Here is a 12056-nt window from a genome sequence, read left to right on the forward strand (position 1 = left end):
ATGCTTTATATTTGTACACTGTCTGTGCATATAAAGTGTATATATATATAAACATACATAAATACACACACAAATGTAAGCATATGTACCGTATATACATATAGCCCAATACCTTCATTATAAAGTTGTTATAATGCCATGACAAGGTTTATGAACTTTCTACAAAATATCGTTCTGTACAGTAGCATATACAGGAATCAACCCCATGACAACTCTGCTGTCCAGGTAACACCTTACAGCTAATGATGGGCGATACACAAACATCAAAGCAGTATGCCAAAAGCATGTGCTGTATCAAGTCAAAGTGTACTTGATACTGAGCAATACTAGAGTGACTGACCCAGCTGCTGTCTTCAGTGCTAGCTCTCTGCCACCCCATGCACACAGCTGGTTGCATCCTGCACCCTTCCCCTTCCTCTGTCCTCCCTTCCTAATGAGCCAGCTGCACTACTGCACAGCAGGACACCCCAGGGAGGACAGACACACCCCAGAATATACACACCATGCTGGGACCAGCAGTAGGCATCAAACATTGTCCCCTTTTTCATCTGTTCCCTGAGACAAATTCCTGAAAGCAAGCAGGAGAAGTGTGTCTTGCCCATCCCTGGGGTCCTTCTCTGGGGGCTAACACAGAGCCCTGGCAGTGCCCAACATACCCCATGCTGTAGCACCCTTCTAGAGCAGGATCAGATCCCTCACTGCCCAGGTGGCTGGAGGTTGGAGTCTGGTGAAGGACAAGAGGAGAGGACACCTGTCTGCTGCCTCTGAGGTCCCACCGTCCCCTTATCTAAGCTGTTTAACAGCATCACATTTCTCACTGTCACTGCACTCCTTCTTGGGTGTCACTACCATGGTAGTCAAAGGGTATCGCCCATCACTATTTACGCGAGCACTGACAGCGTGGGCAGCTGAAGGAGCATCTGCAGTGCTGTGGGTGGCTATGTATGTGCATATACACAGGGAGCATGAACCATGCACGGAGGTCAACATGGATCTTTTGCAATGGCGCTACTAGAACCATGCTCTTCTACTTCACTGCGCAAGGAAAAGCCACAACAAATACTGTAGTGGGAACGCAGCAAAGAGACATCCTTCCATTTAACTCAGGACAAAAATCAATTTGCTTTTGCAATGATGATTAGCTAGAATGAGCATCATGATGGAATTCTGCTCCCACCCCCGCTTTTCAGAGCTGCTATTTAGATGAGCTACAGTACTAAAAGAGAAGCTGCAAAGATGCTATCTGCAAAAATAAAAGATGAAGTAAGATAAGCATCCGCATTCCCCCCAATGAAAAATGAAGTTCTGAGAAAAGAGAGGAGGGAAAAGAAAAGGAACTTACCACGCTGCGAGTGAACTTTTCTAGAGAAGTTCTACGACCTTGCTCATTCTCTGGCTTAATGGGGAAAAAAGTGGGGAGAAAAAAAATACAGAAAAACAAAACCTTCAGCTTAAATGCAGTTTTTCAAAACAGCAGCAAAATATGAGGAAGCAGCAAGAAGAAAAAGTTGTAAAAAAAGTAAAAACCAGTAATCAATGTTTGCAGCAGCAAACATAAGAAACCAAAACCCCCTACAGAATGAGACATCACTACTTCTACTCTTGGAGAATGTCACCTTTTCTCCTGTGAGTTTTTTTGAACGCTTCAAACAGCGTCTGTGCATTGCCGTGTCTCACAGCTATTGGTATTGATTTCTTGTTCATTGAATTTTCCTTCTGTAGCTGTTTGAGCTGGGACCTCTGATTCTGGTTAACATCTGCCAAACAGCTGATTGGAGGCTCCCATCTACTTGTTTAGAGAGATGAAAAAACACACAGTCACTTTTACAACATTAAAAAGCAATGTGTGAGTGAATACAGTGCTGGAAGGAAAATCCTGCTGAACTCATTGCCAGGGAACCTATACATTCCTCTATTAACCCAGAGGATAGAAGCAGATTTCCAATACGTTTCCCTACTTCAAAACATAAGGCAGCATATGTATGTCTGTGCAAGGCCGTGGAAAGACACGCAGATTTAGGGCACTACTACTTTTGTATCTAGAGAACAGGACTATTGATATGCAAGAAGATATTCAACTTCACTGTGAGAAGACAAGCGTATGTATCATGGCTTTATTAACGTATCCCTGAGAAGGTTGCTCACTGCTGCGCTTCATTCATTTGGCACAAGGGAGATCTAATTGTCACTAACAAGGAAGAACTAAATAATTTATTGGCATGTTTGTTGGCATATCTAATAGAAAAAAATGCTATGGAAAAGAGAAGAAACTCAATAACAGGAAGAAAAGCTTATTGCAGTCAGAAAACTGTGAGCATTGGCAATTTCCAAGAGAGAAAATTATTTGAATATGGTGAGTCAGTGAAATGGAGATGATAAGATGGAAGTAAAACTGAAATGAGGGGGATAAGGAACTACTTTTAAAGGAAAGCCACAGTGGTGCATGGTGCATGATACTGCACTGGAAATAAGTGCTGCACTCCAGCTCCTCAGAGGGGCCCACCCACCACAACATCTGCCACATCTTCAGATGTTCAGCAACAACCCCCAAGAGAAAGCACTCGAGCACAAACAGGTAGAGAAGATGTAAGGAAGCCAGAAATATATCAGATAAATTGGATGAAAACTTGTGCTGGGGAGTCTAGGCAAAGCCTTTTGATTCTTCTTCGTTACAGCTGCCATTAACAGCACCTCTCTGGTGTCCACAAGATGGGTCTGAAGGCCCAGGCAGAGGTGGGCCTGATTCTGCCTGGTGGGTCACCAGAAACAAGAGAAGAACACAAAGCTATTTCAAGACCCGAAGAAGCAGTCGAGCAGTCTCCCTGCTTAGAGCCATTTGAGAAAGCCACAACTTCAGCTCTGGTGTCCCGAAAGTGTTACTGAAAGTGAAAGCTAGAGGTGCTACAAGGACAGATTTTTAGAGCTGCTGAGTGACTTGATTAGACTGTTTTAAAGCATACTGAAACATTTAACAGTAAGGACAACATTTCTGTAGGGATAGAAGTAATCTGAGCTTACTCGATACCAAAGTTCACACATGGGGCTTGTAGCACCACTTCCAGAAACCTATTTAAAACTCGTCAGATGAGGGCTTTGTAACAAGGATGACATAAAATGGCGGCCACAGGTCCAAAGGAGAGGGGCTGCTCCTTACACCTTACCTCTGACTACCAAGGCGGATAGAGATGGGTGAGAAAGGAGGAATGGGGAATGCTGCCTGGCCCCTACCACAGGCATGGGGTGTGCTGTCCCGTTGGCTCACCTGCACCACTAGCAGCCATTAAAGATTCACCACAAGACAGCAGCAGAGGCTGATGAGGTCCCCTGGGAAGAGCCCCATGCAGAGACCTCTGCCAGGGAGCTAGAGGAAAAGCTGAGGGCAATCACTTTCAGCAATGCTGTTATCGCGATCAGGCTTGGCTTTCCCTGTGGATGCAGCACCTCTGGGCTGCCCCATGTCAGGGCCCTGGGGCCACAGGGACCTGACATCAGCTCTGTGTGGCAGACGTCACTTCAGCCAATGCTAAGGACAGAGCCAAGACACGTGTCAAGGGACAAAGCAGGCTCTGTGGCTGGTGGGGAGGCAGTAACATACCCTGGCTGCCACCAGAGCACACGCTGCACCAACCCTGCACCTTTGGCATGGGGGTGGCAGGCTGGGACCAGCTGAACGTGTGGAAAACCCATCACCATAGCATCCAGCTCTGAGTCAAAGTGTGACATTTTCTAATAAAATAAAAAGCAGCTGAGGCTGGCTGGCTGCAGAGCGAGGAGCTGGCACAAGCAGATTTCCTGGCACCGGGTGTGGGTGCTGGTGCAGGCTCCCCAGCTTCACCTGCCTGCATCTCTCCAGCACAGGGAAGGAAATTTAAAAATAAACTAAAAAGAAGAGGAAAAAAAAAAAAAAAAAAAAAAAAGAAGAAAGAAAAGAGGAAAAGAGACCAAGTCAGATGTTTTTCAGCCCTGTGAACACATCTCGGGTCCAGTGCAGGAAGTGTCTGATGAGGCTGCGGACCCCGGAGCTGCAGCACACCGGCAGTGTTAGCACAAGCGCACACCGCGACCGCAAAGTGCCCAGGCAGAGAAACACGTGCACGGCCAAGGTCAGGCAGTCCTCGTGGGTGCCGAAAGGAAAGGGGCCATCCTGGCCAGCAAACACACCAACAAGCTCTACCAGCTAATGACAAAGGACGTGAGTATTTAGGCAAAATATGAAACTCCCACCCCCGCTGCAGATGAAAACATCTCAGCCCAGGAAGGTGCAGAAAAACAGATCTTGCTAATTAGCCATTCGCTAATTATTGACCATCTCCTCTGAGTTTTCCTTTTTCCACGATTAATTATTTATCCAACCATCCCAATTTTAAGTTCCTTTGTGCAGATTCTGCTGGCACAGGGCAGCGTAAGTAGAAAATCTTATGAAAACCAGCTGACACTGATTACTAAAAGTAATTAGGAGAAAATTGCTCAGCATCTTTAATAACATTCAAGCCAAGTCCTGTCGCTGAATCAAACTGGCCATGTGTGCCCTGATGGGATTGAGGAAGGGACAGAATCTGCAGTAGGAAGCTAAATGGACAATACAGAGCACTCAGGACAGAGGCTCTGGATAAAAACAGTGCTTCAAAAAGCGCGTGCTAAAAATGCAGCCTGCTCCTCACTGCACGAAGCTCCTAGCCATTGCCTTGCTGACATTTTATTTATTTATTTATTTATTTATTTATTTTGCCAGGGATTTGAACAGGGGTAAGAAAATGCATCCAAGAGCTTGGTCTTCTGAACTGCAGGTCTGCAGAAATCCCTCCTTCCCTCCCAGGATTCACTTTATTGGCTATTGAAGGAGAAAAATGTGCGTTGCAGAAAGGCGATGCTGCACGAGAGTGAAGGATGGATAATCACTTCCCTGACACCGGCTCAAGAGAAGGCCAGAAGCAGGTCCCCAGCTTCTCAGGCAGCCATTTACGCCTGTCCAACGTGAGGAAGCGAAGGGCACGGACAATGCTACCAAATGGCTGGAACAGCAGCTTGCATCTGCTCTGTGTTCATGAACACAGGACCCAAGTCAGCTGGTGAGGAAAGTAACACACCAAGCCAAGCAAATACCAACCTGTGCTTCCCCTGGTGCGATGGAGCTCACTCCTGTGACTTTGCAGCCCTTCTGGGATGCTCTCCTGCCTGCAGGAGGCTGCCCCGTGCCAGGCAGTTAGGAACACCGGAGCCGTGACAGCTCAGCTGCTGCTCAAGCTGGCAGCTAATGTGGAGATGCCCACCAGCATCATCACTTCACCTTGCTTTCATGCACAGTAATAGAAAGCAGCTCGAGGTCTTTTCTGCTCCTTTCACAGAATCAGAGAATCATCTAGGTTGGAAAAGACCTTCAAGATCATGAAGGCCAAGCGTCAGCCTGATCTACTCAGTCCCATCACTAAGCCATGTCCCTTAGTGCCCTGTCTCCCTTCTCAAGCACCTTGCAGAGCACACATCTGGCTGGTCCTTCATCATTAACAAAGCCCCTGTGCACCTCCACCCCTTCCCAGATGCACTAATGAACCTACACTGCTCTTTGCCCAGGGAATAAATCCCTGCTCTGTGGCCAAGCCACCCAGCCCAAACTCCTTGGCCTGAGCGAGGAGGTTTGTCACAGCACACGTTCTTGCACAAGGTTCGCTGCCATCTCAGGACGTTCAGCCACCACTCTGGCTAGCAGGGAGGAGGGCAGGGGCGGTGCGGAGGTCATTACCTGCTGCAAGGCAGTCTGCATCATGTGCTATCAGCAGAAACAGGAGCAGGGCGATGCTCGATGCTTGCCAGCACAAGTGGAGCGTGATGTTCAGATACACAAATAAAAGGCAAGGAGTTGGCTGGGGATCTCGGCACCATCCAGCCCTTGGCCATGGAGCTGGTTGCTTCCAGCAGCCCTGTGCCTTCTGCCTTGCTGCAGGGCGAGGCTGGCACGGAGGCAGTGAGTGCAGGTCAGGCCAGGCTCTCGGCCCTTCCTCCCTCATCCCCCTCAGCTCCCTCCTGGCAGGGGAGGAAGGCTTCTGTGTGAGGCAGGGAGTTACACCCAGCTCTTCTCTTCTCCAGCACACTGCTTCCAATCACGCCCGTGCTGGAGGCCAATCTCATGCTCCCTGCTGAGCACCATGAATCTGCAGGACTGAGGCCAATGGTATTGTGGTTGTTTGTAATAACGACACTGTGAAGAACGAAGGGGAAAAAAATAAAATAAAATGGAATAACAAAGTATGTATGTCTGCTCTGTACACAGCCTATGTCCTCCACTGTCTTGCATCAGTGGTGTCAACAATGTGTTCCTTTTATCCTCCCTGGTCCTTCTCATAATTCTGTCATTGTATCTCAGTGTTGACCCACAACTTTTCCTCTTTCTCTTCCCTTCATTGCTGCACTCCCAGAGCAGGGAGTGGAAGCTCCCACATGTGCAGTTATTGTATGATGCAGAACTTATAGTGCCTTCCAAACTCCACATCTCAACAATGTCAAGAATCTTTTGAGGCATTAATTCATTAGTGCCTTGCAATGTTTCCGCTGAGCAGGTCACTCTTATTCTTCCCATTTGACAGAGAAAAGAATATGAGGCAGAGCAAAGCTGAACTTTCTTTTCCCCAAGACCACACAAGAAATAAGTGGGGGAACCAGGGGATGTGCATGGATTCTCTGGCTCCTGGTCCTGTGTTTTAGCCACACGGCCAACCTTTTCCTTTGGCCTGCCCTCACAGCTTGCCACAGCCCAGCTCTGGAGCTAAAGGACTAAAGATACCAACTGATATAAACATACCTATGAAATATTTCTGCATGAATATCAAGCTACAGTCAAAAGCAAAGTTCATTTGCTTCGTGCAAATAGCTCTTTTAGCCCAAGTCCACACTGCTGTTCCTTCAATAAGCTTATATTTAATAATAAAGCTAAGGCTATGCCATATTGGTGTTGCATACAGGCAGTGTTAGGACAATATTTGTGGGCCAAGGCATACCCATGCCCCAGAGAGATGTACTCACCAAGTCTTAAACAACTGCATTGTATATCTACTTGTAGCAGTGAATCCAGGACATTGTGTGCAAGCCCTAAACAAAATCCTGCACCACTGCAGGCTCTGCTAGCCCGCTGTGTTTCCCTTTCCCTTCCTTCTCCTTTCCAGATATTTAGAAGAACTTTAAAGGGATGTCTCTCAAACAAACACCAAAGGCACTAAAGATCTTACCGTCTACTTCAATGCACAGAAACGTCATGTTCTTTCTGTTAGCATCTCTGTACCTATGCTGCTTCAGAAATGTTCACATGCTCAGCACAATTCAGCACGATTGTGAAGAGCTGGATTCTAGAGTAACATCAGTCCCCTCCTGCATGGTGTGAAGTTGGTGCACAACACATCCACACCGATCTCCTACTGCCTTTTTTTGGTGCTTTGCTGTGTTTACTTGTGCACACAGATCTTTCTAAACGAAACTCGATTCTTGCTTTCATGGCTGTGTTAACATGACGCCAAGTCCTGCTCCTCCGGCATTTTGCAGGGGGATGAGGATTTCACACTGACACATCCAGGGCTTGATCTGACAGCAGACAAGGACTGCAAAAAAAGCCTCTGGTATGAATGGGCTCAGCTGTGAGGAGAAAACTCTCCTGATTTGAAGCGCGTGAACCCTCACGTGTTCAACAGAGATTTGGAGGGAGGATGGGGATGGCACGATGTAAGCTTATGGGCTCAGAGGAAGGCAAAGGTTTTTATGCTTTATACCATCACAAGACTTTGCCTTGCACTTCCTTCTTTCCCCACAGCCTCTGAACTCTAAGTCAGGTCTAACCTTTTCAAATGTAAGCAGCACTGCTCTGTGCTGTCTCAAATCAGACGTTTTGAAACACAGGGCTGACTGCTGCCCCCCGTTACCTTCCCTAATCCACCTGCCTGTAGTCCCAGGCGTAGTGAACAGAGGGGTTTGTCTCCTTTTGTCACAATACGCATGGTTTTAGGACACACAGTGACAATCAGGACAAAAATATCATTGGGATTTCATCGTATTGTGCCAATGAAATGTAATTTGGCAGCACACAAGAATGCAGCAGAGTAACAGCAGGGAAGATGGTGATGGAAAACCCCACACTCAGGCTGCAGGTGCCAGCTTATGAGTGGTCCTGGAAATCAAACAAGAGAGAGACACATACACGTGTACATGCATGCACATGCACACACGGACACGCAGATTTATGGAAGTCAGGAGGTGCAGGAAGCATTTGAACAAAGCCACAAATGCGGAGAGCAGCAGCTTACCTCCCAGCCCCTCAGGAAGGATGGAGATGTGGGTAGGAGCTGCCACAAATCTAGGTGACCGCCCCTCTGCTACTCTGAACTGGGGGTCCTGGCAGAAAGGCGGTGCTGGCAGAGCACATGCGGGCACCAGAAAAGCTAAAGAGCTCAAACCCAGTCCTCCCGTGAAAAAATGTGGCTGAAAGTCTTGATTACTGCATGGGTTGCAATTACTGCTTGTTTCCAAGGAAAAGGAAACATCTCTTGGGTGCCAAGAGCAAGTGAAAGGGAGAAAAGAAGAATGGAAATCACTACAGGGCAGTCTAGAGGTAAGGCATCCAAAGGGAAGATCACATGGGGAGGCTGGGGAGGTGAAAACCAGAAAGGGTGAAATTTGCAATTAATAGATTGATGGGTTCTGCTTCTCGTACCAGACACCATCTTTGTCATGAGGAAGAGGCAATGCAGTTTTAATTGCCTGCACTGCATTGGGAAACAGCTGTGCAAGACAAACATCTTTTTTTTTTTTTTTTTTAAATTGTGGGTCATCATATTTTCTCGAAAACGTATGTTTAGGCTGTGCACACGGATGCCATACCCTGTGCCCCTGGTGAGGAAAACAAAAGTTCTTATTCCTTTCATAAATAAAATTTTAAAAAAGAGACAATATTTTCATTTTCACACTAGCAGCAAGCAGCAGGCGAGAATCAAGACGTGCAAAGAGATGCAAGCATGTCCTTTCCAACAGATACCTTCTTCTTTGCCAGCAATAAGTCCTGGTAAGCGTTTGAACGGAGGAAGCGCGCGTAGCTGTCACTCTTCATCAGCTTGTAAATGTGCTCCTGTGGGACGGGAGGAAATGAGAGACAGAGAATTGTTATCAAACCTCATTTAGACATCACAGGGATTTAAAACACAATGAATTAGAAGGAAGAGAGACTGATCAAAGTTCTAATTAAGTCTGCTATTATTGATTATGCGCGTTGTGGTGGCGTACAGGAGGTCCATCCTGGGGCAGGACCCTGCTGTGCTTGGAGCTGCATAAACACAAAGCACAAAGATGGCCCTCGCCCCAAAGGCTGGCACACATTATTCAGTAATCAGTGTTATTTTGTGAAGACTGCAACTCTCACCAGTCCCCAGATTACAAACAGGTGTCCAGCCAGACTGAAACTACTGGGATGGCTCAAGGAGGAGGAAACAAATGTCAGAATTTGTCCCATAGACTGGGTTGCATTTTACCACTCATAGATACTTGTGCTATCACCCAGCACTCCCCATATTGTTCATGGAGGGGAACTGATACTCGGACACATTTCGTCTCCATTTAAGACAGACACTCAAAATAAAGCCAAACTGTTCATGTCCTGAAAAAGCCTCTCTCTCTAGCTGACTATGCATGGAGTTTATAGGCCTAGCTCAGGCGTGAACGTCTGCATTGTGTGTATAAAGTTACATCAGATGAGTCCCTCATCACCACAGGGTCTGTTTTCTCCTACCGAGTCAAACTGCTCTCACCAGTTTGCTCTGAGAGTACAGCACCTACGGCATGCATCTTCAGTCTTACGAGGGCGTGTTTCACTGCAGCAGAACAGCATGCCCACTCTTTTCCATTTGCCTTGCTTAGTTTTACTTGCCTGATGAAAATCCCTTATTAGAGTCAGCTCTTCTAATTGTCCCTGGATTTGTAAACAGGTATTAGTCCAAACATCAAGAAAATCAGATCACAATACTTTGGCCAAGTAAGGACTGAGAACGCACTAAGGGAACTCAAAAGAAAAACAGGCACTTTGAGCATTTCTCTTAGACTTTGCCCATGGAAGCACTTTTATAGAGTTAATGAGTTGTTTTACCTATACCGATTTATACAACATGAAATATTCTCTCCTGCCCTACGGACGTTGCAGATGGAACTCTGGAAGAGGCAAACCAGGCTGAAGTCACAAAGCTTATTTCACAGTGTTAATAAGCCAAGCAGAATTCCCTTATCGTCCCCATCACGGCCGATTAGCGATGACCTGTCTGTACACAGAACTGTTTAATTCAGCTTTCTTGCACTATTCAGTGTATAGTCAGCCCTAAGATGGGCAAAACTGCCACCAGTGTTACTCAGATTCACGGTAAAATGTATCCTTTGAGCTACAGCCTGGCATGGGACAGTTTTTAATTTCCACATTTGCTTACAGACCTGTCAAATCCTCCTTTCTGTGAAACTATCTGAAGGATAGCACAACATTTCGTGAGAGAAATGCTTGTACAAAGTCATTTAGCAAACACGACTCCTTCTCACTGAAAAAAACAAACAGAAGGGAGGGCACAGCTCCACACTTATCAGCACAGAATGAGCAAAGCAGAAGCTGAGACAAGGACAGGGAAAATAATGCAAACCACGGATATGGTCAATAACAGGTTTGTATTTCTCTGGTATGAGTAAGGATTTTCAGCATCAGCTCTCTCTCTCAAGCACTTCAACTAGTAGAAACTCAGCATTCAGTTGATGTAAACCCAGCCACAGTGCAAAGAGCTCAGCTGTATTGTTACCTCTTAAATCTCTGAAGGAGACTCCATCTCCTCCTAATAAGTTCTTTGTAATTAATTGGAAAAAAAACTCACCACCTATCTGCATACCTAAAAGGCTTTTTCCTTCCTCCTCCGGGACCATGGGTGGCTGATGAGTAACTGGGGCAGCCACCTTGCAGCCCCATCAGGAGTAAGGGCTGGAAGGGTCTCCAGAGCCTTCCTCCTCCTGGTGATCCTCCCTCACCACACCCCGTACACGCAGGGTGCCGGTGGGATGGGGTGCTGAAGAGGGGAGGAAGGAGCTGTGGGGCTGAGATGAGGCAGCAGGTGACAGAGATATTATGATTGATATTTTGATATACAGGTGATTACATTTTTGACTACTTTTGAACTCCCTGTGGTTTCTTTACCTGTGGTCAGACAACTGGGTCTGCTCTGAAAGGCAGAGATAATATTTTTGGAAAATAACATTAACTTTTCATTTTTGCCCAGGGAGATCACGTTAGCTACTTTCATGTAAAGAGGAACACAGTGGAGCAGAGACTGCTGGCCATATAACCGACCGGCATGCAAGCAAAAGCCATCATTCTTACTCAAGTCAAGGTGCCCTCATGTACTTGACCTTAAAACAGTATAAACTCAATAGCTGACTGTTGGAAGGGGGAAAAATTACTTTGATCCTGAGATGAAATAAACCACAAGCCAACTTCTCAGGTGAGGCCACTCCATGAAGAAGAGGAGTACTGCACGCCACATCCCTAGGTAACCGCTATGAAGGATTTCTCTGTTTTTCACATCGTGGAACTGCTGAGCAGCACTGCTACCTTTCAGCCATTCTCCAATGATATAATCAAATGGGGAATAGCTATTGCTAGGCTGTGAATGCTAAGGAAGAAAGAAGGCCAGGCACAGGGAAGGGAGAGACATGTACAGCTTCAGATGCAAACTTTCCTGCTTAATCACAAGGGCTGGCTTTGAGAGGCTCTGGGCTGGAGGCACAAATGAGGCACTGATCACTTGTTTTATAGCACTGCATTTCTGAAGCATCTAGTGGAAATCCGAGCCACTTGCTCAGGTCAGCAGAGACTGCTTACCAATAAGCAAAGGACAGCTTACACTGCTGCAGCCAAACTCCCCACTGAGACTGCACCACGAAGGTTCCTGCTGAAACCGTGGCCGCAGAACATGTCCAGCTGCCACACAGCCATCCTAGCTGCAGGACAGGGAAACCCTGCTGACCAGGATGTTTGTTTCCATCTTTATCCTTCCTCTATT

At 46.6% G+C, this 12056-nt stretch overlaps 1 protein-coding gene across 2 annotated transcripts in view; it reads right to left on the reverse strand.

The window, feature by feature from the left end:
- The window catches only part of RGS6 (regulator of G protein signaling 6), a 254432-nt gene that overhangs the window by 13257 nt on the left and 229119 nt on the right, over positions 1-12056 (reverse strand). For both annotated transcript variants that reach the window (XM_082760815.1, XM_082760816.1), the window contains one exon: positions 9014-9103. In XM_082760815.1, the coding sequence (XP_082616941.1) occupies positions 9014-9103 (90 nt within the window). The remainder of the gene's footprint in view (positions 1-9013; positions 9104-12056) is intronic.

This window comes from Aythya marila (assembly GCF_965140915.1).
Source record: "Aythya marila genome assembly, chromosome: 5".
In the NCBI taxonomy this organism is placed as follows: Eukaryota; Metazoa; Chordata; class Aves; order Anseriformes; family Anatidae; genus Aythya; species Aythya marila.